Source organism: Salvelinus namaycush, unplaced genomic scaffold (genome assembly GCF_016432855.1).
Source record: "Salvelinus namaycush isolate Seneca unplaced genomic scaffold, SaNama_1.0 Scaffold1214, whole genome shotgun sequence".
NCBI lineage: Eukaryota > Metazoa > Chordata > Actinopteri > Salmoniformes > Salmonidae > Salvelinus > Salvelinus namaycush.
The window spans coordinates 51,154-78,485 of NW_024057914.1; the positions used below are offsets into that span (position 1 = coordinate 51,154).

The 27,332-nt window shown below is 47.3% G+C and overlaps 1 protein-coding gene across 2 annotated transcripts in view; it reads right to left on the minus strand.

The window, feature by feature from the left end:
* The window catches only part of kiaa0930 (KIAA0930 ortholog), a 55,994-nt gene extending 46,179 nt beyond the window's left edge, over positions 1-9,815 (minus strand). For both annotated transcript variants that reach the window (XM_038982601.1, XM_038982600.1), the window contains exon 1: positions 9,451-9,815. In XM_038982601.1, the coding sequence (XP_038838529.1) occupies positions 9,451-9,595 (145 nt within the window). In that variant the 5' untranslated portion in view covers positions 9,596-9,815. The remainder of the gene's footprint in view (positions 1-9,450) is intronic.
* Between the last annotated feature and the right edge of the window lie 17,517 nt (positions 9,816-27,332).

The window sequence follows — 27,332 nt, forward strand, 5'->3', positions numbered from 1 at the left end:
GTTGATAAAGCGCCGGTCTCTATACGGAGTACGGCTCCTCTCCCAGAGAGACGTTGATAAAGCGCCGGTCTATATACGGAGTACGGCTCCTCTCCCAGAGAGACGTTGATAAAGCGCCGGTCTCTATACGGAGTACGGCTCCTCTCCCAGAGAGACGTTGATAAAGCGCCGGTCTCTATACGGAGTACGGCTCCTCTCCCAGAGAGACGTTGATAAAGCGCCGGTCTATATACGGAGTACGGCTCCTCTCCCAGAGAGACGTTGATAAAGCGCCGGTCTCTATACGGAGTACGGCTCCTCTCCCAGAGAGACGATGATAAAGCGCCGGTCTATATACGGAGTACGGCTCCTCTCCCAGAGAGACGTTGATAAAGCGCCGGTCTATATACGGAGTACGGCTCCTATCCCAGAGAGACGATGATAAAGCGCCGGTCTATATACGGAGTACGGCTCCTCTCCCAGAGAGACGTTGATAAAGCGCCGGTCTATATACGGAGTACGGCTCCTCTCCCAGAGAGACGTTGATAAAGCGCCGGTCTCTATACGGAGTACGGCTCCTCTCCCAGAGAGACGTTGATAAAGCGCCGGTCTATATACGGAGTACGGCTCCTCTCCCAGAGAGACGATGATAAAGCGCCGGTCTATATACGGAGTACGGCTCCTCTCCCAGAGAGTGGAACTCTACATCAGGTCTGTTCTGTTCTAGAACACTGATCTCCTCTGTTCTAGAACACTGATCTCCTCTGTTCTAGAACACTGATCTCCTCTGTTCTAGAACAGTGCTCTGTTCTGTTCCTGAACACGGTTCTAGAACACCTCATGACAACAAGAGAAGTAGAATCACCTAAATCTATTCTTGTGTTTCCTCAGTCAAAATGTTAAGCTATAATGTGACTAGTTCAACTATTTCAGTTGACGTTATACTACAACAGCAGCACTCTGATGTGGTCTGTCAAACAGGGAACTACAACATACAACACATACTGTTGTCACAGAGGAACACACACAGCCAGACATGGTACCTCGTCAAAGAGATTAGACAGATTTGACAACACCTTGGTTATCTCTAACCTTTAAAACACTGTAACCTTTAATAACCTTTAATAACCTTTGGAAAGCCCTGGTCAGAGGGGAAGCCCTGGTCAGAGGGGAAGCCCTGGTCAGAAGGGAAAGCCCTGGTCAGAAGGGAAAGCCCTGGTCAGAAGGGAAAGCCCTGGTCAGAAGGGAAAGCCCTGGTCAGAGGGAAGCCCTGGTCAGAGGGAAGCCCTGGTCAGAGGGAAGCCCTGGTCAGAGGGGAAGCCCTGGTCAGAGGGGAAGCCCTGGTCAGAGGGGAAGCCCTGGTCAGAGGGGAAGCCCTGGTCAGAGGGGAAGCCCTGGTCAGAGGGAAAGCCCTGGTCAGAGGGAAAGCCCTGGTCAGAGGGGAAGCCCTGGTCAGAGGGGAAGCCCTGGTCAGAGGGAAGGGAAGCCCTGGTCAGAGGGAAGGGAAGCCCTGGTCAGAGGGAAGGGAAGCCCTGGTCAGAGGGAAGGGAAGCCCTGGTCAGAGGGAAGGGAAAGCCCTGGTCAGAGGGGAAGCCCTGGTCAGAGGGGAAGCCCTGGTCAGAGGGGAAGCCCTGGTCAGAGGGGAAGCCCTGGTCAGAGGGGAAGCCCTGGTCAGAGGGGAAGCCCTGGTCAGAGGGGAAGCCCTGGTCAGAGGGAAAGCCCTGGTCAGAGGGGAAGCCCTGGTCAGAGGGAAGCCCTGGTCAGAGGGAAGCCCTGGTCAGAGGGAAGGGAAGCTTTCACAGCGGATGATGCTGTTCCTGTTTTTAAATCCCACATAGAAAAGGGTTCTGCACTGTGGCCCTGTGTCTGGTGATGGGGTGGAGGGGGACACTGTGGCCCTGTCTGGTGATGGGGTGCAGGGGGACACTGTGGCCCTGTGTCTGGTGATGGGGTGGAGGGGGACACTGTGGTCCTGTCTGGTGATGGGGGTGGAGGGGGACACTGTGGTCCTGTCTGGTGATGGGGTGGAGGGGGACACTGTGGTCCTGTCTGGTGATGGGGTGGAGGGGGACACTGTGGTCCTGTCTGGTGATGGGGTGGAGGGGGACACTGTGGCCCTGTCTGGTGATGGGGTGGAGGGGGACACTGTGTCTGGTGATGGGGTGGAGGGGGACACTGTGGCCCTGTCTGGTGATGGGGTGGAGGGGGACACTGTGGCCCTGTCTGGTGATGGGGTGGAGGGGGACACTGTGGCCCTGTCTGGTGATGGGGTGGAGGGGGACACTGTGGCCCTGTGTCTGGTGATGGGGTGGAGGGGGACACTGTGGTCCTGTCTGGTGATGGGGTGGAGGGGGACACTGTGGTCCTGTCTGGTGATGGGGTGGAGGGGGACACTGTGGCCCTGTGTCTGGTGATGGGGTGGAGGGGGACACTGTGGCCCTGTGTCTGGTGATGGGGTGGAGGGGGACACTGCTTGGCACTGTGTCTGGTGATGGGGTGGAGGGGGACACTGCTTGGCACTGTGTCTGGTGATGGGGTGGAGGGGGACACTGTGGCCCTGTCTGGTGATGGGGTGGAGGGGGACACTGCTTGGCACTGTGTCTGGTGATGGGGTGGAGGGGGACACTGCTTGGCACTGTGTCTGGTGATGGGGTGGAGGGGGACACTGTGGCCCTGTCTGGTGATGGGGTGGAGGGGGACACTGTGGCCCTGTCTGGTGATGGGGTGGAGGGGGACACTGTGGCCCTGTCTGGTGATGGGGTGGAGGGGGACACTGTGGCACTGTGTCTGGTGATGGGGTGGAGGGGGACACTGTGGCCCTGTGTCTGGTGATGGGGTGGAGGGGGACACTGCTTGGCACTGTGTCTGGTGATGGGGTGGAGGGGGACACTGTGGCCCTGTGTCTGGTGATGGGGTGGAGGGGGACACTGCTTGGCACTGTGTCTGGTGATGGGGTGGAGGGGGACACTGCTTGGCACTGTGTCTGGTGATGGGGTGGAGGGGGACACTGCTTGGCACTGTGTCTGGTGATGGGGTGGAGGGGGACACTGCTTGGCACTGTGTCTGGTGATGGGGTGGAGGGGGACACTGCTTGGCACTGTGTCTGGTGATGGGGTGGAGGGGGACACTGCTTGGCACTGTGTCTGGTGATGGGGTGGAGGGGGACACTGCTTGGCACTGTGTCTGGTGATGGGGTGGAGGGGGACACTGCTTGGCACTGTGTCTGGTGATGGGGTGGAGGGGGACACTGCTTGGCACTGTGTCTGGTGATGGGGTGGAGGGGGACACTGCTTGGCACTGTGTCTGGTGATGGGGTGGAGGGGGACACTGCTTGGCACTGTGTCTGGTGATGGGGTGGAGAGGGACACTGCTTGGCCCTGTGTCTGGTGATGGGGTGGAGGGGGACACTGTGGCCCTGTCTGGTGATGGGGTGGAGGGGGACACTGTGGTCCTGTCTGGTGATGGGGTGGAGGGGGACACTGTGGCCCTGTGTCTGGTGAGGGGGTGGAGGGGGACACTGTGGCCCTGTGTCTGGTGATGGGGTGGAGGGGGACACTGTGGCACTGTGTCTGGTGATGGGGTGGAGGGGGACACTGCTTGGCACTGTGTCTGGTGATGGGGTGGAGGGGGACACTGCTTGGCACTGTGTCTGGTGATGGGGTGGAGGGGGACACTGCTTGGCACTGTGTCTGGTGATGGGGTGGAGGGGGACACTGTGGCCCTGTGTCTGGTGATGGGGTGGAGGGGGACACTGCTTGGCCCTGTGTCTGGTGATGGGGTGGAGGGGGACACTGCTTGGCCCTGTGTCTGGTGATGGGGTGGAGGGGGACACTGCTTGGCCCTGTGTCTGGTGATGGGGTGGAGGGGGACACTGCTTGGCCCTGTGTCTGGTGATGGGGTGGAGGGGGACACTGCTTGGCACTGTGTCTGGTGATGGGGTGGAGGGGGACACTGCTTGGCCCTGTGTCTGGTGATGGGGTGGAGGGGGACACTGTGGCCCTGTGTCTGGTGATGGGGTGGAGGGGGACACTGCTTGGCACTGTGTCTGGTGATGGGGTGGAGGGGGACACTGCTTGGCCCTGTGTCTGGTGATGGGGTGGAGGGGGACACTGTGGCCCTGTGTCTGGTGATGGGGTGGAGGGGGACACTGCTTGGCACTGTCTGGTGATGGGGTGGAGGGGGACACTGCTTGGCACTGTGTCTGGTGATGGGGTGGAGGGGGACACTGTGGCCCTGTGTCTGGTGATGGGGTGGAGGGGGACACTGTGGCCCTGTGTCTGGTGATGGGGTGGAGGGGGACACTGCTTGGCACTGTGTCTGGTGATGGGGTGGAGGGGGACACTGTGGCCCTGTGTCTGGTGATGGGGTGGAGGGGGACACTGCTTGGCACTGTGTCTGGTGATGGGGTGGAGGGGGACACTGCTTGGCACTGTGTCTGGTGATGGGGTGGAGGGGGACACCGCTTGGCACTGTGTCTGGTGATGGGGTGGAGGGGGACACTGTGGCCCTGTGTCTGGTGATGGGGTGGAGGGGGACACTGTGGCCTTGTGTCTGGTGATGGGGTGGAGGGGGACACTGCTTGGCACTGTGTCTGGTGATGGGGTGGAGGGGGACACTGTGGCCCTGTCTGGTGATGGGGTGGAGGGGGACACTGTGGCCCTGTGTCTGGTGATGGGGTGGAGGGGGACACTGCTTGGCACTGTGTCTGGTGATGGGGTGGAGGGGGACACTGCTTGGTAAATCACCACGTTTCTAGTGTAGAATTCAGATCAGTGTTCTGAGGTTATCCCTCAGATTATCCTGTTGAACCAATTACTTTTTGGAGACTAGATGTTCCATTCACATTCACCTTGACACTCAGACAGATAATCCTGTCTTCAGTCCACATTGGTCATACAGTATACGAGGAGAGGCAGGTAGCCTAGTGGGTTAGAGGAGAGGCAGGTAGCCTAGTGGGTTAGAGGAGAGGCAGGTAGCCTAGTGGGTTAGAGGAGGCAGGTAGCCTAGTGGTTTAGAGGAGGCAGGTAGCCTAGTGGTTTAGAGGAGAGGCAGGTAGCCTAGTGGTTTAGAGGAGAGGCAGGTAGCCTAGTGGTTTAGAGGAGAGGCAGGTAGCCTAGTGGTTTAGAGGAGGCAGGTAGCCTAGTGGGTTAGAGGAGAGGCAGGTAGCCTAGTGGTTAGAGGAGGCAGGTAGCCTAGTGGTTAGAGGTGGCAGGTAGCCTAGTGGGTTAGAGGAGAGGCAGGTAGCCTAGTGGGTTAGAGGAGAGGCAGGTAGCCTAGTGGTTAGAGGTGGCAGGTAGCCTAGTGGGTTAGAGGTGGCAGGTAGCCTAGTGGGTTAGAGGAGAGGCAGGTAGCCTAGTGGTTAGAGGAGAGGCAGGTAGCCTAGTGGGTTAGAGGAAGCAGGTAGCCTAGTGGGTTAGAGGAGGCAGGTAGCCTAGTGGGTTAGAGGAGGCAGGTAGCCTAGTGGGTTAGAGGAGAGGCAGGTAGCCTAGTGGTTAGAGGAGGCAGGTAGCCTAGTGGTTAGAGGTGGCAGGTAGCCTAGTGGGTTAGAGGAGAGGCAGGTAGCCTAGTGGGTTAGAGGAGAGGCAGGTAGCCTAGTGGCTTAGAGGAGAGGCAGGTAGCCTAGTGGCTTAGAGGAGAGGCAGGTAGCCTAGTGGCTTAGAGGAGAGGCAGGTAGCCTAGTGGCTTAGAGGAGAGGCAGGTAGCCTAGTGGTTAGAGAGTTGGGCCAGTAACAAAGGATGCTGGATCGAATCCCCGAGCTGACAAGGTAAAAATCTGTCGTTCTGCCCCTGAACAAGGCAGTTAACCCACTGTTCCCCGATAGGTCGTCATTGTAAATAATAATTTGCTCTTAACTGACTTGCCTAGTTAAATAAAAGGTTAAATAAATAAAATACTGTATTCACAGTACTGACAGTAGAATAGACCTGCCTAGTTACAAAAGGCTCATTTTACAGGAAGGTGTTATCTTGAACAGCACAACATGGATGTTCCTAAGAACACAGGATATCCTGTTAGCCGTTGTATATTGGCCATATCCCACACCCCCCCTCGTGCCTCATCGCCAACTAGAGGCATGTTGACGAGCGTGGGGTGTAATCCCTAGGAGGCAAACGGAAACAGAGGTGCTGAAACGTAGAGGGACACACCTGAAATTGTGCAAAGTTTCTTGTTTTTTCCCCAATGTGCACTAATGAATACACCCGTTCTGTTTCCACACCAGATGCTTTCTGGCTGCTTTTAAAAGATTAATGATTCGGGTTGGTTTTTATTTATGAATAACCTCGCTGGAGCTCATCTGCCCTTCATATGATAATCTGCCTTGAGGCAGGTGTGCAGCTGTGGGTGACATTACAATGAGAATGGACTCTCTCAGGAGGCAGCGACGGTACAGAAACATTGAAAAAAACAACAGTTACTGATGTTGATGCTAATTCATGATCCAAGTTCCCCTACGGTTGCTGTCGTATCGCCTGAAACATCAATGTTTCTATCATGTGGTTTTCAAAAAGGTCCAAAAATTAACTTCCTGATGCCAAAGTTGAACACCCAGATATCAACAGATATAATCCCCCTCCCTTCTCCTGGCCAGGGACAAGTCTGGTGGCCTGGGGATTCAATAATATTCACATGGATATCACAAGTTGTACAACACTATAGCCGACTGTCAAGGGCCAGAGGCTACCTCATTCCTCATCAGTCCCCTGGTAGGAGCACTATGATACACACAGACAACACTATAGCCGACTGTTAAGGGCCAGAGAATACCTCATTCCTCATCAGTCCCCTGGTAGGTGCACTATGATACACACAGACAACACTATAGCCGACTGTTAAGGGCCAGAGGCTACCTCATTCCTCATCAGTCCCCTGGTAGGAGCACTATGATACACACAGACAACACTATAGCCGACTGTTAAGGGCCAGAGGCTACCTCATTCCTCATCAGTTCCCTGGTAGGTGCACTATGATACACACAGACAGCCTTGTCTAAAGCCATGAAGCATCGTCATTTGTTTCAGAAACCTGATCAGAGGGAGCAGGCCTGCTGAAACACTGATCAGAGGGAGCAGGCCTGCTGAAACATTGATCAGAGGGAGCAGGCCTGCTGAAACACTGATCAGAGGGAGCAGGCCTGCTGAAACACTGATCAGAGGGAGCAGGCCTGCTGAAACATTGATCAGAGGGAGCAGGCCTGCTGAAACATTGATCAGAGGGAGCAGGCCTGCTGAAACACTGATCAGAGGGAGCAGGCCTGCTGAAACACTGATCAGAGGGAGCAGGTCTACTGAAACACTGATCAGAGGGAGCAGGCCTGCTGAAACATTGATCAGAGGGAGCAGGCCTGCTGAAACACTGATCAGAGGGAGCAGGCCTGCTGAAACACTGATCAGAGGGAGCAGGCCTGCTGAAACATTGATCAGAGGGAGCAGGCCTGCTGAAACACTGATCAGAGGGAGCAGGCCTGCTGAAACACTGATCAGAGGGAGCAGGCCTGCTGAAACACTGATCAGAGGGAGCAGGCCTGCTGAAACACTGATCAGAGGGAGCAGGCCTGCTGAAACACTGATCAGAGGGAGCAGGCCTGCTGAAACACTGATCAGAGGGAGCAGGCCTGCTGAAACACTGATCAGAGGGAGCAGGCCTCCTGAAACACTGATCAGAGGGAGCAGGCCTGCTGAAACACTGATCAGAGGGAGCAGGCCTGCTGAAACACTGATAAGAGGGAGTAGGTCTACTGAAACACTGATAAGAGGGAGTAGGTCTACTGAAACACTGATAAGAGGGAGTAGGTCTACTGAAACACTGATAAGAGGGAGTAGGTCTACTGAAACACTGATAAGAGGGAGTAGGTCTACTGAAACACTGATAAGAGGGAGTAGGTCTACTGAAACACTGATCAGAGGGAGCAGGCCTGCTGAAACATTGATAGCTGTAGCTATGATAGAAAACATTTGTGTTGTTTATGGAGAAAATGCTATTAAAACATTCTGATATAGATCATTTTGGGTTTCTATCCCTTTACAATTAAAGCATAGTATGCCTGTAACTCAATGCACTGCTTTAAAATAATTACAAAAATATTAAATTGCGATTAGCTAATGCCATTAACTCAATTAATTAATTGAATAGTTTGACAGCCCTAGTTAAATGACTCTACACCTTTATAGGGTTAGTGTTCCCACACGGACACATCTCAACTTTACATCGCTTGTTTATGGAAGACATAGGGGGACATTGTGATAATTATATTAAATCAAAATTATAAAAATACAACATACAACAATGTCAACGATTTTACTGAGTTACAGTTCCTATAAGGAACATCAGTCCATTGAAATAAATTAATGAGGCTCTAGTCTATGGATTTCACATGCCCGGGCAGGGGAGGGCATAGGCCCGTCCACTTAGGAGCTAGGCCCACCTATTGGGGAGCCAGGCCCAGCCAATCAGAATGAGTTTTTCCCCCACAAAAGGGCTTTATTACAGACAGAAATAATCTGCAGTTTCATCAGCTGTCCGGGTGGCTGGTCTCAGAGGATCCTGCACGTGAAGAACCCGGATGTGGAGGTCCTGAGCTGGCGTGGTTACACGTGGTCTACGGTTGTGAGACCGGTTGGACGTACTGCCAAATTCTCTAAAATGACTTTGGAAGCGGCTAATTAATTAACATTCAATTATTTGGCAACAGCTCTGGTGGACATTCCTGCAGTCAGCATGCCAATTGCATGCTCCCTCAAAAATGTTGACATCTGTGGCATTGTGTTGTGTGACAACTCTGCACATTTTAGAGTGGCCTTTTATTGTCCCCAGCACAAGGTGCACCTGTGTAATGATCATGCTGTTTAATCAGCTTCTTGATATGCCACATCTGTCTGGTGGATGGATTATCTTGGAAAAGGAGAAATACTCACTAATAAGGATGTAAACAGAGTTGTGCACAACATTTAAGATAAACTTTTTGTGAGTCTGGAACATTTATGTGATCTTTTATTTCAGCTCATAAAACATAGAGACCAACACTTTACATGTTGCGTGTTCCTAACACCTGTGGGTAAGCGTCACTGGGGAGAAAGTGTCGTTCCTCAACCGGAGGCACACCGCTTACTGGATCTGTGCTAAACTGCTCCAGTAAGTGTGTCTTTTTGAATAGAAAGATTCTCTCTCGCTGATATACCAGCAACCGTTTCTAAACGTTTCTAAACGTTAAAACAGTCGGAATTTGTAGGCTAGTTCACAAGCAACCAACCGCGGGGAAAGCTAGGTTTAACTGCTGAAAACCCTACAGATAATAACAAGGTTTTTTTTGAGAGTTAGACTGCACAGATAGTCCATTACAAATTAGTCACAAAGTCACATAACTGATGAACTGGAAGCGTGTAACCAAACAAGCTACTGTTGGTGATATTACAAGTCGCGATAGGCCACCAACCGAATCAATTCAACAGTGCAAATTGTAAACCTCTACTCACCAAGTCCACTAATTTCTTGTCTGATAGTAAGACGGTTCCGTTCGTCGGCGATCGCCTTCAACATCTCTTGCAGAGAATGATCCGGTTCTCCGTTCTCCTCCTCCACCGGTCCGACCTTCTTACAAACACTGGGAACGGATGCCATTCCCAGCCCGGGCTCATGACAGTCCTACCACCGCAGATCCACCCGACCGACAGGGAGAAAGACAGAGTCGGTGGGGATACCGCGCCGTGTCTCCACTAAAACCACCCACTGATAATCCACTTGGATTAATTCCAGACAATATTTACCAATAGCACTGTCCTCTTGTCTGGTCACCGCTGAATGTTAAAGCCCCTTGAGTAGGAGACTTCCGTCTGGCTCTCTAGATCAGCTGGGGAGGAATGCTCTCACACTTCCTGTATATTATGCAGAACAACAGAGAACATTTAAAGGAAAAGTGACCCATTTTCGTCGATTTCTCATAAATGGATACTGTGGGTGAACATTTCCATTCTAGCAATCAGTCAAATACCAGACACGTTGTAACAAATCAAATGCATGTATGTCTCTTAGATACGTTTCTCGCGTTTGGATCAGCGGGACAGGCCTATGATGTTGCCGTTGGTCTCGAGCTGACGGGAAGGGGGGGGGGGGGGCAGCGGATATTCGGTGCGAGGTCCCGTTGGTCTCCGAAGATGACGGAATTGGTACGAGACGTTCTTTCCCTTTTCAGGGTTCCTCCAAGTTCTAGATGAAGTTATTTATAAAGGTGTTTATTGTTTTTTTTTTTTCAGGCAATCAACAACTGTCAATTACAGCACAGTAGGCTACAAGCACAGCCAGTACAGTAGGCTACAAGCACAGCCAGTACAGTAGGCTACAAGCACAGCCAGTACATCAGGCTACAAGCACAGCCAGTACAGTAGCGAACAAGCACAGCCAGTACATCAGGCTACAAGCACAGCCAGTACATCAGGCTACAAGCACAGCCAGTACAGTAGGCTACAAGCACAGCCAGTACAGTAGGCTACAAGCACAGCCAGTACAGTAGACTACAAGCACAGCCAGTACAGTAGGCTACAAGCACAGCCAGTACATCAGGCTACAAGCACAGCCAGTACAGTAGGCTACAAGCACAGCCAGTACAGTAGGCTACAAGCACAGCCAGTACAGTAGGCTACAAGCACAGCCAGTACATCAGGCTACAAGCACAGCCAGTACATCAGGCTACAAGCACAGCCAGTACAGTAGGCTACAAGCACAGCCAGTACAGTAGGCTACAAGCACAGCCAGTACAGTAGGCTACAAGCACAGCCAGTACATCAGGCTACAAGCACAGCCAGTACAGTAGGCTACAAGCACAGCCAGTACAGTAGGCTACAAGCACAGCCAGTACATCAGGCTACAAGCACAGCCAGCACAGTAGGCTACAAGCACAGCCAGTACAGTAGGCTACAAGCACAGCCAGTACATCAGGCTACAAGCACAGCCAGTACAGTAGGCTACAAGCACAGCCAGTACATCAGGCTACAAGCACAGCCAGTACAGTAGGCTACAAGCACAGCCAGTACAGTAGGCTACAAGCACAGCCAGTACATCAGGCTACAAGCACAGCCAGCACAGTAGGCTACAAGCACAGCCAGTACAGTAGGCTACAAGCACAGCCAGTACATCAGGCTACAAGCACAGCCAGTACATCAGGCTACAAGCACAGCCTGTACATCAGGCTACAAGCACAGCCTGTACAGTAGGCTACAAGCACAGCCAGTACAGTAGGCTACAAGCACAGCCAGTACATCAGGCTACAAGCACAGCCTGTACTGTAGGCTACAAGCACAGCCAGTACATCAGGCTACAAGCACAGCCAGTACATCAGGCTACAAGCACAGCCTGTACAGTAGGCTACAAGCACAGCCAGTACATCAGGCTACAAGCACAGCCAGTACATCAGGCTACAAGCACAGCCTGTACAGTAGGCTACAAGCACAGCCAGTACATCAGGCTACAAGCACAGCTAGTACAGTAGGCTACAAGCACAGCCAGTACAGTAGGCTACAAGCACAGCCAGTACATCAGGCTACAAGCACAGCCAGTACAGTAGGCTACAAGCACAGCCAGTACAGTAGGCTACAAGCACAGCCAGTACAGTAGGCTACAAGCACAGCCAGTACAGTAGGCTACAAGCACAGCCAGTACAGTAGGCTACAAGCACAACCAGTACATCAGGCTACAAGCACAGCCAGTACAGTAGGCTACAAGCACAGCCTGTACAGTAGGCTACAAGCACAGCCTGTACAGTAGGCTACAAGCACAGCCAGTACATCAGGCTACAAGCACAGCCAGTACAGTAGGCTACAAGCACAGCCAGTACAGTAGGCTACAAGCACAGCCAGTACATCAGGCTACAAGCACAGCCAGTACATCAGGCTACAAGCACAGCCAGTACATCAGGCTACAAGCACAGCCAGTACATCAGGCTACAAGCACAGCCAGTACATCAGGCTACAAGCACAGCCAGTACATCAGGCTACAAGCACAGCCAGTACATCAGGCTACAAGCACAGCCAGTACATCAGGCTACAAGCACAGCCAGTACATCAGGCTACAAGCACAGCCAGTACATCAGGCTACAAGCACAGCCAGTACAGTAGGCTACAAGCACAGCCAGTACATCAGGCTACAAGCACAGCCAGTACAGTAGGCTACAAGCACAGCCAGTACATCAGGCTACAAGCACAGCCAGTACATCAGGCTACAAGCACAGCCAGTACAGTAGGCTACAAGCACAGCCAGTACAGTAGGCTACAAGCACAGCCAGTACATCAGGCTACAAGCACAGCCAGTACATCAGGCTACAAGCACAGCCAGTACATCAGGCTACAAGCACAGCCAGTACAGTAGGCTACAAGCACAGCCTGTCCGTTTTCTAATGTCAGAACGTAGGCCTACAAGCCAAGGCATCATCACACACAGCCTAATCATGTCAATAGTTCATGTCAAGCATGCCAATCTTCAATAAATAGCCTTGTTCAGCACTTATCGCACGATATGAGAATAAGAATGGCCGATAACAATCATGTTGTATATTGACTCAAATATGTGTGTGAGACCGTAGAGAATGCTAGAGGCCTCTAGTGGTCAAAAGGCGATTTTTAGGCATGAGCAGCGACATTGAAGGCTTTCACCATGCTTCTTGACAGTTGAAAGTAGTCAACTGGTTGAGGATTCCTATGGGTTGTAGCCTCAATGGAGCTGCCCATGTTGTCACAGACGCTATACTAGCACCAATATAAAAATGAGTCCTCTATCTACCTCTATGTGAGAGACGGAGCGACCATCGCGCCCAGCTCATCTCATGTACTGTAGGCTCTCTGCCGTTTCCAGCTTGTCATTGGCCTGTGACTCGCAGTGGCTGTAAAAGTGTCCCCGAGCCGCTGGCATCGAACAGCCAATCATGTGAGCCCCCTCTGATGTCATTGTTGCAAAGGAAAAAAATATGTCATTTCTGCTCAACAAACCAGGATCCAGACTGCTCAATAAACCAGGATATATACTGCTCAATAAACCAGGATACAGACTGCTCAATAAACCAGGATATAGACCGCTCAATAAACCAGGATACAGACTGCTCAACAAACCAGGATACAGACCGCTCAATAAACCAGGATATAGACTGCTCAATAAACCAGGATCCAGACTGCTCAATAAACCAGGATCCAGACTGCTCAATAAACCAGGATACAGAGTGCTCAATAAACCAGGATATAGACTGCTCAATAAACCAGGATCCAGACTGCTCAATAAACCAGGATCCAGACTGCTCAATAAACCAGGATACAGACTGCTCAATAAACCAGGATACAGACTGCTCAATAAACCAGGATCCAGACTGCTCAATAAACCAGGATACAGACTGCTCAACAAACCAGGATACAGACTGCTCAATAAACCAGGACACAGACTGCTCAATAAACCAGGATACAGACTGCTCAATAAACCAGGATACAGACTGCTCAATAAACCAGGATACAGACTGCCACAATAAACCAGGATACAGACTGCCACAATAAACCAGGATACAGACTGCCACAATAAACCAGGATACAGACTGCTCAATAAACCAGGATACAGACTGCCACAATAAACCAGGATACAGACTGCCACAATAAACCAGGATACAGACTGCCACAATAAACCAGGATACAGACTGCTCAATAAACCAGGATACAGACTGCCACAACAAACCAGGATACAGACTGCTCAATAAACCAGGATACAGACTGCTCAATAAACCAGGATACAGACTGCTCAATAAACCAGGATACAGACTGCTCAATAAACCAGGATACAGACTGCTCAATAAACCAGGATACAGACTGCTCAATCAACCAGGATACAGACTGCCACAATAAACCAGGATACAGACTGCTCAATAAACCAGGATACAGACTGCTCAATCAACCAGGATACAGACTGCTCAATAAACCAGGATACAGACTGCCACAATAAACCAGGATACAGACTGCTCAATAAACCAGGATACAGACTGCCACAATAAACCAGGATACAGACTGCTCAATAAACCAGGATCCAGACTGCTCAATAAACCAGGATACAGACTGCTCAATAAACCAGGATACAGACTGCTCAATAAACCAGGATACAGACTGCTCAATAAACCAGGATACAGACTGCTCAATAAACCAGGATACAGACTGCTCAATATACCAGGATACAGACTGCTCAATATACCAGGATACAGACTGCTCAATAAACCAGGATCCAGACTGCTCAATAAACCAGGATATAGACTGCTCAATAAACCAGGATACAGACTGCTCAATAAACCAGGATATAGACTGCTCAATAAACCAGGATACAAACTTGCTCCACGGCAGCTTTCTCCTCTCACAGGAGAACCAATATACCAGGATACAGACTGCTCAATAAACCAGGATCCAGACTGCTCAATAAACCAGGATACAGACTGCTCAATAAATCAGGATACAGACTGCTCAATATACCAGGATACAGACTGCTCAATATACCAGGATACAGACTGCTCAATAAACCAGGATCCAGACTGCTCAATAAACCAGGATACAGACTGCTCAATAAACCAGGATACAGACTGCTCAATAAACCAGGATACAGACTGCTCAATAAACCAGGATACAGACTGCCACAATAAACCAGGATACAGACTGCTCAATAAACCAGGATCCAGACTGCTCAATAAACCAGGATACAGACTGCTCAATAAACCAGGATACAGGCTGCCACAATAAACCAGGATACAGACTCTCTCTCCTCTCACAGGAGAACCAATATACCTATTTATACACCTTCCAAATGGCAACCTATTTTCTTTATAGTGCACTACTTTCAACCAGAACTCTGGTAAAAACTAGTGCACTACTTTCAACCAGAGCTGTGGTGAAAGCTAGTGCACCACTTACGATTCTCATTGAGGTCGTAACAGCAAAACAATGAGGTACTCACATAAAAATGTTTACGACTGTCTTCCAATATTGAGTAAATAAATAAAAAGCAGAGTAGCTGGGCCAACACTGAAACAAGAGGAAACAGGGGTTTGTCATTTGGACAATGTTGTATTCTGACAACCACGATATGGCATTTAAACACACAATATTCTGACAACCAGGGATGTGCTTTCCTCTCGGTAGATAATGACAGTAGATAATGTCAGTAGATAATGACGGCAGATAATGACGGGTGATAATGACAGTAGATAATGACAGGTGATAATGGCAGTAGATAATGACAGTAGATAATGACATGTGATAATGACAGTATATAATGACGGTAGATAATGACATGTGATAATGACAGTAGATAATGACATGTGATAATGACATGTGATAATGACAGTAGATAATGACAGTATATAATGACGGTAGACAATGACAGTAGATAATGACATGTGATAATGGCAGTAGATAATGACGGTAGATAATGACATGTGATAATGACGGTAGATAATGACTGTAGATAATGACAGTTGATAATGACAGTAGATAATGACATGTGATAATGACATGCAATAATGACAGTATATAATGATGTAGATAACGACGTAGATAATGACGGTAGATAATGACTGGTGATAATGACGGTAGATAATGACTGGTGATAATGACGGTAGATAATGACAGGCGATAATGATGGTAGATAATGACAGGTGATAATGACAGTATATAATGACGGTAGATAATGACAGTAGATAATGACGGTAGATAATGACATGTGATAATGACATGCGATAATGACAGTATATAATGATGTAGATAACGACGTAGATAATGACGGTAGATAATGACTGGTGATAATGACGGTAGATAATGACAGGTGATAATGATGGTAGATAATGACATGTGATAATGACAGTAGATAATGTCGGTAGATAACGGCGGTAGATAATGACATGTGATAATGACAGTAGATAATGACGGTAGATAATGACGTGTGATAATGACAGTAGATAATGACAGTAGATAATGTCAGTAGATAATGTCAGTAGATAATGACAGGTGACAATGACAGTAGACAATGACAGTAGACAATGACAGGTGATAATGACAGTATATAACGACAGTAGATAATGACAGTAGATCATGACAGTAGATAATGACAGTAGACAATGACAGTAGATAACGACAGGTGATAAAGCTGTAATAGCAGTTTACTAAACCTTTGGACAGGAGGTTGTACCTGTACACAGCCCATCTGTAAATAGCACACCCAACTACCTCATCCCCATATTGTTACTTATCCTCTTGCTCTTTTGCACCCCAGTATCTCTACTTTACATCATCATCATCTGCACATCTATCACTCCAGTGTTAATGCTAAATTGTAATTATTTCGCCTCTAAGGCCAATTTATTGCCTTACCTCCTCACTCTTCTACATTTACACACACTGTACATATATTTTTCTATTGTGTTACTGACTGTACGTCTGTTTATGTGTAACTCTGTGTTGTTGTTGTCTGTTAACACTGCTATGCTTTATCTTGGCCAGGTCACAGTTGTAAATGAGAACTTGTTCTCAACTGGCCTACCTGGTTAAATAAAGGTGATCTAGCCTACCTGGTTAAATAAAGGTGAACTAGCCTACCTGGATAAATAAAGGTGATCTAGCCTACCTGGTTAAATAAAGGTGATCTAGCCTACCTGGTTAAATAAAGGTGATCTGGCCTACCTGGTTAAATAAAGGTGATCTGGCCTACCTGGTTAAATAAAGGTGATCTGGCCTACCTGGTTAAATAAAGGTGATCTGGCCTACCTGGTTAAATAAAGGTGATCTGGCCTACCTGGTTAAATAAAGGTGATCTAGCCTACCTGGTTAAATAAAGGTGATCTAGTCTACCTGGTTAAATAAAGGTGATCTAGCCTACCTGGTTAAATAAAGGTGATCTAGCCTACCTGGTTAAATAAAGGTGATCTAGCCTACCTGGTTAAATAAAGGTGATCTGGCCTACCTGGTTAAATAAAGGTGATCTAGCCTACCTGGTTAAATAAAGGTGATCTGGCCTACCTGGTTAAATAAAGGTGATCTGGCCTACCTGGTTAAATAAAGGTGATCTGGCCTACCTGGTTAAATAAAGGTGATCTAGCCTACCTGGTTAAATAAAGGTGATCTAGTCTACCTGGTTAAATAAAGGTGATCTAGCCTACCTGGTTAAATAAAGGTGATCTAGCCTACCTGGTTAAATAAAGGTGATCTAGCCTACCTGGTTAAATAAAGGTGATCTGGCCTGCCTGGTTAAATAAAGGTGATCTAGCCTACCTGGTTAAATAAAGGTGATCTGGCCTACCTGGTTAAATAAAGGTGATCTGGCCTACCTGGTTAAATAAAGGTGATCTAGTCTACCTGGTTAAATAAAGGTGATCTAGCCTACCTGGTTAAATAAAGGTGATCTAGCCTACCTGGTTAAATAAAGGTGATCTAGCCTACCTGGTTAAATAAAGGTGATCTGGCCTACCTGGTTAAATAAAGGTGATCTGGCCTACCTGGTTAAATAAAGGTGATCTGGCCTACCTGGTTAAATAAAGGTGATCTAGCCTACCTGGTTAAATAAAGGTGATCTAGCCTACCTGGTTAAATAAAGGTGATCTAGCCTACCTGGTCAAATAAAGGTGATCTGGCCTGCCTGGTTAAATAAAGGTGATCTAGCCTACCTGGTTAAATAAAGGTGATCTAGTCTACCTGGTTAAATAAAGGTGATCTGGCCTACCTGGTTAAATAAAGGTGATCTAGCCTACCTGGTTAAATAAAGGTGATCTGGCCTACCTGGTTAAATAAAGGTGATCTAGCCTACCTGGTTAAATAAAGGTGATCTGGCCTACCTGGTTAAATAAAGGTGATCTGGTCTACCTGGTTAAATAAAGGTGATCTGGCCTACCTGGTTAAATAAAGGTGATCTAGCCTACCTGGTTAAATAAAGGTGATCTAGCCTACCTGGTTAAATAAAGGTGATCTGGTCTACCTGGTTAAATAAAGGTGATCTGGCCTACCTGGTTAAATAAAGGTGATCTAGTCTACCTGGTTAAATAAAGGTGATCTAGCCTACCTGGTTAAATAAAGGTGATCTAGCCTACCTGGTTAAATAAAGGTGATCTAGCCTACCTGGTTAAATAAAGGTGATCTAGCCTACCTGGTTAAATAAAGGTGATCTAGCCTACCTGGTTAAATAAAGGTGATCTAGCCTACCTGGTTAAATAAAGGTGATCTGGCCTACCTGGTTAAATAAAGGTGATCTGGTCTACCTGGTTAAATAAAGGTGATCTGGCCTACCTGGTTAAATAAAGGTGATCTGGCCTACCTGGTTTAATAAAGGTGATCTGGCCTACCTGGTTAAATAAAGGTGATCTGGCCTACCTGGTTAAATAAAGGTGATCTAGCCTACCTGGTTAAATAAAGGTGATCTAGCCTACCTGGTTAAATAAAGGTGATCTAGCCTACCTGGTTAAATAAAGGTGATCTAGCCTACCTGGTTAAATAAAGGTGATCTAGCCTACCTGGTTAAATAAAGGTGATCTAGCCTACCTGGTTAAATAAAGGTGATCTAGCCTACCTGGTTAAATAAAGGTGATCTAGCCTACCTGGTTAAATAAAGGTGATCTAGCCTGCCTGGTTTAATAAAGGTGATCTAGCCTACCTGGTTAAATAAAGGTGATCTAGCCTACCTGGTTAAATAAAGGTGATCTAGCCTACCTGGTTAAATAAAGGTGATCTAGCCTACCTGGTTAAATAAAGGTGATCTAGCCTACCTGGTTAAATAAAGGTGATCTGGCCTACCTGGTTAAATAAAGGTGATCTGGCCTACCTGGTTAAATAAAGGTGATCTGGCCTACCTGGTTAAATAAAGGTGATCTAGCCTACCTGGTTAAATAAAGGTGATCTGGCCTACCTGGTTAAATAAAGGTGATCTGGTCTACCTGGTTAAATAAAGGTGATCTAGCCTACCTGGTTAAATAAAGGTGATCTAGCCTACCTGGTTAAATAAAGGTGATCTAGCCTACCTGGTTAAATAAAGGTGATCTAGCCTACCTGGTTAAATAAAGGTGATCTAGCCTACCTGGTTAAATAAAGGTGATCTAGCCTACCTGGTTAAATAAAGATGATCTGGCCTACCTGGTTAAATAAAGGTGATCTAGCCTACCTGGTTAAATAAAGGTGATCTGGCCTGCCTGGTTAAATAAAGGTGATCTGGCCTACCTGGTTAAATAAAGGTGATCTGGCCTACCTGGTTAAATAAAGGTGATCTAGCCTACCTGGTTAAATAAAGGTGATCTAGCCTACCTGGTTAAATAAAGGTGATCTGGTCTACCTGGTTAAATAAAGGTGATCTAGCCTACCTGGTTAAATAAAGGTGATCTAGCCTACCTGGTTAAATAAAGGTGATCTGGCCTACCTGGTTAAATAAAGGTGATCTAGCCTACCTGGTTAAATAAAGGTGATCTGGCCTACCTGGTTAAATAAAGGTGATCTAGCCTACCTGGTTAAATAAAGGTGATCTAGCCTACCTGGTTAAATAAAGGTGATCTAGCCTACCTGGTTTAATAAAGGTGATCTGGCCTACCTGGTTTAATAAAGGTGATCTGGCCTACCTGGTTAAATAAAGGTGATCTAGCCTACCTGGTTAAATAAAGGTGATCTGGTCTACCTGGTTAAATAAAGGTGAAATAAATAAATAAGGTGAGTCCAACACTAACCCTGTTTGTTTAATTATCCCTAAAAAGGTAAATTCTAATAATAATTATAATTGTTTGGATTTACATAGCGCTTTTCCAGATGTCCAGCCTCAAAGTAGAACAGTGAGGCTACAACAATGTAATACATGGCTTACTGAACTTTGACCCTGGCAGTTGGTACAGACACAGATCTGAATGTAATACCTGGCTTACTGAACTTTGACCCTGGCAGTTGGTACAGACACAGATCTGAATGTAATACCTGGCTTACTGAACTTTGACCCTGGCAGTTGGTACAGACACAGATCTGAATGTAATACCTGGCTTACTGACCCCTTGACCCTGGCAGTTGGTACAGACACACATCTGAATGTAATACCTGGCTTACTGAACTTTGACCCTGGCAGTTGGTACAGACACAGATCTGAATGTAATACCTGGCTTACTAAACCTGGCAGTTGGTACAGACACATATCTGAATGTAATACCTGGCTTACTGAACTTTGACCCTGGCAGTTGGTACAGACACAGATCTGAATGTAATACATGGCTTACTGAACTTTGACCCTGGCAGTTGGTACAGACACAGATCTGAATGTAATACCTGGCTTACTGAACTTTGACCCTGGCAGTTGGTACAGACACACATCTGAATGTAATACCTGGCTTACTGAACTTTGACCCTGGCAGTTGGTACAGACACAGATCTGAATGTAATACCTGGCTTACTGAACTTTGACCCTGGCAGTTGGTACAGACACAGATCTGAATGTAATACCTGGCTTACTGACCCCTTGACCCTGGCAGTTGGTACAGACACACATCTGAATGTAATACCTGGCTTACTGAACTTTGACCCTGGCAGTTGGTACAGACACAGATCTGAATGTAATACCTGGCTTACTAAACCTGGCAGTTGGTACAGACACATATCTGAATGTAATACCTGGCTTACTGAACTTTGACCCTGGCAGTTGGTACAGACACAGATCTGAATGTAATACCTGGCTTACTGAACTTTGACCCTGGCAGTTGGTACAGACACAGATCTGAATGTAATACCTGGCTTACTGAACTTTGACCCTGGCAGTTGGTACAGACACAGATCTGAATGTAATACCTGGCTTACTGAACTTTGACCCTGGCAGTTGGTACAGACACAGATCTGAATGTAATACCTGGCTTACTGAACTTTGACCCTGGCAGTTGGTACAGACACAGATCTGAATGTAATACCTGGCTTACTGAACTTTGACCCTGGCAGTTGGTACAGACACAGATCTGAATGTAATACCTGGCTTACTGAACTTTGACCCTGGCAGTTGGTACAGACACACATCTGAATGTAATACCTGGCTTACTGAACTTTGACCCTGGCAGTTGGTACAGACACAGATCTGAATGTAATACCTGGCTTACTGAACTTTGACCCTGGCAGTTGGTACAGACACAGATCTGAATGTAATACCTGGCTTACTGAACTTTGACCCTGGCAGTTGGTACAGACACAGATCTGAATGTAATACCTGGCTTACTGACCCTTGACCCTGGCAGTTGGTACAGACACAGATCTGAATGTAATACCTGGCTTACTGACCCTTGACCCTGGCAGTTGGTACAGACACAGATCTGAATGTAATACCTGGCTTACTGAACTTTGACCCTGGCAGTTGGTAGAGACACAGATCTGAATGTAAAGTCAGTCTGGACAGGTTGGTGTTGTGCGACATTTATCACACTGAACTAAAATATAACAAGCAACAATTTCAAATATTTTACTCGGTTACAGTTCATTTAAGGAAATCAAGTCAATTTTAAATAAATTCATTAGGTCCTAATCTATGGATTTCACATGACTGGGAATACAGATGTGCATCTGTTGGTCTCAGATACCTTAAAAAATAGGTAGGGGAGTGGATCAGAAAACCAGTCAGTATCTAGTGTGACCAGTGGTGATTTTACCATGGAAATCTTGGTGGGGCAAAAATAATCAATATAAAATGGGATGCATGCCAGCAAAGCCACAACACAACACTAAACAATACATTAACTGAACTATGACGGTGACAAACGGTGCCCACAAACTGTTAGGGCCCTACATAAAGCTGTCCCAACGGTAGAGTCCCAACAGCAGTCACAACACCTTACCACTGCTACACCTGGCTATCAGTGGAGCCTTGTCTGGCAGCGAAACAGTTCATTCAGCCTCATTTACTGCCTTTAAAAAACATAGCTGATATGGCTGACTTGCTTAAACAAATGGGGTTTCTACTGAGAATAGAGATGGGGACAACGAGCAGATAATGGGCAATCCGTCATTTCGATTAAGACATTAATGAGCGAGCTAGGACGGACGTAATCAATATAACTATTTGTTTAGCACTTTTTGAAATGTACAACGACGGAATTCAGAACATGGGCCGTTCTTACAGTGTTCTCCCTGTACACCAAGTCAGAACCGTAGGATAAATAAAGGGGGCATATAAGCAGACAATGAAAGCTCTTACAATATTCGATGATTACATTTCTCTAAAACAGGTTATAGGCCACAGTAGAACAGTAGGCATAATTAAGAGGTGTAAATAGACCGAATTATTAGGGTGAGGAACATGGGCTACTAACATCTTACTACACAACATACACTTAGTATTACTTTCTTAGCTACAGTAGACATATCTCCCTGGCATATTACATCATTTATGCAGCAGCATAAAATACATTTTTGGACTCACCTTGTTGTGCTTGAACAGGAAGGTGGCGCGGCGGTCCTTCATGGTCAAATTTTGTCATCAAAGTCTGGCATTCTCTGGATTTATGGTCCTTTCAAAACAACTGGAGGCCGGATTTACAATTCCGAGTCGACAGCATGGCCAATGTGGAATGTTTATAATTTTAAACTTGTAAAAGAGCCCCTTAATGCCAGATTTGGGAGCACACAGCCACTGTCACTGATTCCTTCCAAACCACTCGTTGAATTTGAGATTTACAACTTGTTGTGTAATGTGTTTATGTCCAATGGTCGATGAGCACCGATACGTTTTATCTATAATTTCTCTTCATATGACAAGGATTAAAAAGGATTTGCCAGTAGATTGTCGACTTGATTCATGATGATGACTGCTAGCTATCATGCTAGCTAAGATAATGAAAGTAAGATGTTGACATGATCAGTCCAATCAGAACTACTGTACATTTAACGTCATTTGACGTCATTTTATCTGTGGCCAATGACCTTGAGCCTTCTTGGATGGGCACTTCTAATGTAACATCCGAAGGGGTAGAATTTAAGGTCTCCTCCTACACTTGGCAGTGATGTAAAGTCCCTGTGATTGACAGAACACTAAGCCAATCACGGCGCAACGTTTCTGTGTTTTCCACTGGCTCGCCCCGCCCACCACAGACAGCACTGAGCTAGTCTGAAACACCTGCATTATGGAGCTGGCTGCCCCGCCCACCACAGACAGCACTGAGCTAGTCTGAAACACCTGTATTATGGAGCTGGCCGCCCCGCCCACCACAGACAGCACTGAGCTAGGCTGAAACACCTGCATTATGGAGCTGGCCGCCCCGCCCACCACAGACAGCACTGAGCTAGTCTGAAACACCTGCATTATGGAGCTGCTTTACTCAAGAAAACAAGAAAGAGACCATGTTTGTTTGCGGCTTTATCAACTCAATGATATAATGATTTTACATTGTTTGCAAACTGATATGTGACACGTATTAATGCCAAAATAACATGCAAAACAGGCAAGCCCCCCCCCACCCCAAATTGTATTTATTAATCTGCCCCATCTGCCCTGATTGCTGGCCGCCACTGGGTGTGAGCGCTATTTGCCTCATGCAGCGCGACACGTCTCCTTCACATAGAGTTGATCAGGCTGTTGATTCTGGCCTGTTGGAATGTTGTCCCACTTCCTCTTCAACGGCTGTGAGAAGTTGCTGGATATTGGCGGTAACTGGAACATGCTGTCGTACACGTCGATCCAGAGCATCCCAAACATGCTCAATGGGGTGACATGTCTGGTGAGTAATGCAGGCCATAGAAGAACTGGGACATTTTCAGCTTCCAGGAACTGTGTACAGATTATCGTGACATGGGGCCGTGTATTATCATGCTGAAACATGAGGTGAATCGCGGTGGATGAAGGGGCCTCAGGATCTCATCACAGCATCCCTGTGCATTCAAATTACCCTCGATAAAATGCAATTGTGTTCGTTTTCCGTAGCTTATGCCTGCCCATAACCCCACCGCCACCAGAGGGCACTCTTCACAACGTTGACATCAGAAAACCGTTCATCCACACGACGCCATGCACGTGGTCTTCGGTTGTGAGGCCGGTTGGACCTCACACAACTTTGGTAGAGAAATTAACATTCAACAGCTCTGGTGGACATTCCTGCAGTCAGCTTGCCAATTCCATTCTCCCCCTTAAAACTTGAGACATCTGTGGCATTGTGTTGTTTGACAAAACTTCACATTTTAGAGTGGCCTTTTATTGTCCCCAGCACAAGGTGCACCTGTGTAATGATCATGCTGTTTAATCAACTTATTGATATGCCACACCTGTCAGGTGGATGGATTATCTTGGCAAAGGAGAAACGCTCACTAACAGGGATGTAAAAAAAATTGTGCACAACATTTGAGAGAAATAATCTTTTTGTGGATCTGGAATATTTCTGGGATCTTTTATTTCAGCTCATGAAACATGGAGACCAACACTTTACATGGTGTGTTTATATTTTAGTTCAGTGTAGATGAATCGTCCCTGAACTGTCTGGTTTTCAGAGAGACTGAGGGCTAAAATATGACCACATTTTATTTAAAGCTTTTAGTCTGCGGGGAAACAAGTGCTCTACAAAATGTCTTCATAGTGAATGGTGGAAGATAGAAAACAGCCACCTCAATGCCCCAGAGGCACCCCTACAGATCTGCTAATCTTAAAATGTGACCGGTTCCTCACGGGAAAACTTTGAGAAGTTTGCATTTCCTACTGTGCAGCAACATTCTCTGCAACAACAGAGAGATCAAATGAAGATCGGTATGATCTGACCGCATCACTTACTAAACACACACAGGAGAACATGAGCTACTGAAAGCTGATTCTGGGTCAGAGATAGGGTTTATAAAAAACACCTGGATGATGGTTAGGGGATAATAAGCAGACTGGATGAGGGTTAGTGTTTATAGACCGAACAACACCAGTTATCTGTGACTTATAGCACTCAGGTGCCTTATTTAAGGTAGGCTAAATCAATCAGTCTTCAACATCTCTGTTTTATTTAAGCTTCTCTGTGAGGTGGTCATACTGCTACACCACCACTAGAGGTCACTGGTCAGGGAGGTTCATATGAACCCTCTTCTGATGTCAGCCGGCCGGTTCCCAGTAGGTCTCAGCCCCCTTCGTCCAATCAGCCCTCCTGCTGTGGGATCGTGACCTGGCAGCGGACCAATTGGGTCGTAGCGGGGGCGGGGCAGAATACCACCGGGGATGCCGGGTCTCTGGTCGTACTCCCCACCGATGATGCCAGGCGGGTAGAAGGGGAAGGGGTTGTTGGGGAGGGGGTGGAGGGGGTAGATGGGTGGGGGGACAGGGTGGTAACGGGGCGTGTGGCGGGGGTAACTGGCTGCCTCTCTCCTCCACTTGTACTTCTTCTTGTAGAGCTGAAATTAAAATGGTACCAGAGAGTTAGACTGTGGCTGAGTCCTAAATGGAACCAGAGAGTTAGACAGTGGCTGAGTCCTAAATGGAACCAGAGAGTTAGACAGTGGCTGAGTCCTAAATGGAACCAGAGAGTTAGACAGTGGCTGAGTCCTAAACGGAACCAGAGAGTTAGACAGTGGCTGAGTCCTAAACGGTACCAGAGAGTTAGACAGTGGCTGAGTCCTAAACGGAACCAGAGAGTTAGACAGTGGCTGAGTCCTAAACGGTACCAGAGAGTTAGACAGTGGCTGAGTCCTAAACGGAACCAGAGAGTTAGACAGTGTCTGAGTCCTAAACGGAACCAGAGAGTTACAGTGGCTGAGTCCTAAATGGTACCAGAGAGTTACTGTGGCTGAGTCCTAAATGGAACCAGAGAGTTAGACAGTGGCTGAGTCCTAAACGGTACCAGAGAGTTAAACAGTGGCTGAGTCCTAAACGGTACCAGAGAGTTAGACAGTGGCTGAGTCCTAAATGGAACCAGAGAGTTAGACAGTGGCTGAGTCCTAAACGGAACCAGAGAGTTAGACAGTGTCTGAGTCCTAAACGGAACCAGAGAGTTAGACAGTGGCTGAGTCCTAAACGGAACCAGAGAGTTAGACAGTGGCTGAGTCCTAAACGGAACCAGAGAGTTAGACAGTGGCTGAGTCCTAAACGGAACCAGAGAGTTAGACAGTGGCTGAGTCCTAAATGGAACCAGAGAGTTACAGTGGCTGAGTCCTAAATGGTACCAGAGAGTTAGACAGTGTCTTGAGTCTCAAATGGAACCCTATTCCCTATATAGTGCACTACTTTAGACCAGAGCCCTATTCCCTATATAGTGCACTACATTTGACCAGAGCCCATAGTGAGTAGGGGTCAACATGAGACGCACCAGTGATTACAGCAGCATGTCATTTCATAACTTGTTGTCGTTAACATCAATTGCTATTGATGAGTTGTCAATAGATGTCTTTACAACACATATCAAGTTGATAGGAACAGATATTGATGAGACGGCATGTTGCTCTGATGTCAGCTGGGGTTTTATTAACGTCAGATTGTAACTGGGGTTTTATTAACGTCAGATTGTAACTGGGGTTTTATTAATGTCAGATTGTAACTGGGGTTTTATTAACGTCAGATTGTAACTGGGGTTTCACCGACGTCAGATTGTAGCTGGGGTTTTATTAACGTCAGATTGTAGCTGGGGTTTAATTAACGTCAGATTGTAACTGGGGTTTCAGTGACGTCAGATTGTAGCCGGGGTTTCACCGATGTCAGATTGTAACTGGGGTTTTATTAACGTCAGATTGTAGCTGGGGTTTTATTAACGTCAGATTGTAGCTGGGGTTTTATTAACGTCAGATTGTAGCTGGGGTTTTATTAACGTCAGATTGTAGCTGGGGTTTTATTAACGTCAGATTGTAGCCGGGGTTTCAGTGACGTCAGATTGTAGCTGGGGTTTCAGTGACGTCAGATTGTAGCTGGGGTTTCCCCGATGTCAGATTGTAACTGGGGTTTTATTAACGTCAGATTGTAGCTGGGGTTTCACCGATGTCAGATTGTAACTGGGGTTTTATTAACGTCAGATTGTAGCTGGGGTTTCACCGATGTCAGATTGTAACTGGGGTTTTATTAACGTCAGATTGTAGCTGGGGTTTCACCGACGTCAGATTGTAACTGGGGTTTTATTAACGTCAGATTGTAGCTGGGGTTTCACCGACGTCAGATTGTAACTGGGGTTTTATTAACGTCAGATTGTAGCTGGGGTTTCACCGACGTCAGATTGTAACTGGGGTTTTATTAACGTCAGATTGTAGCCGGGGTTTTATTAACGTCAGATTGTAGCCGGGGTTTTATTAACGTCAGATTGTAGCTGGGGTTTTATTAACGTCAGATTGTAGCTGGGGTTTTATTAACGTCAGATTGTAGCTGGGGTTTCACCGACGTCAGATTGTAGCCGGGGTTTTAGTGACGTCAGATTGTAGCCGGGGTT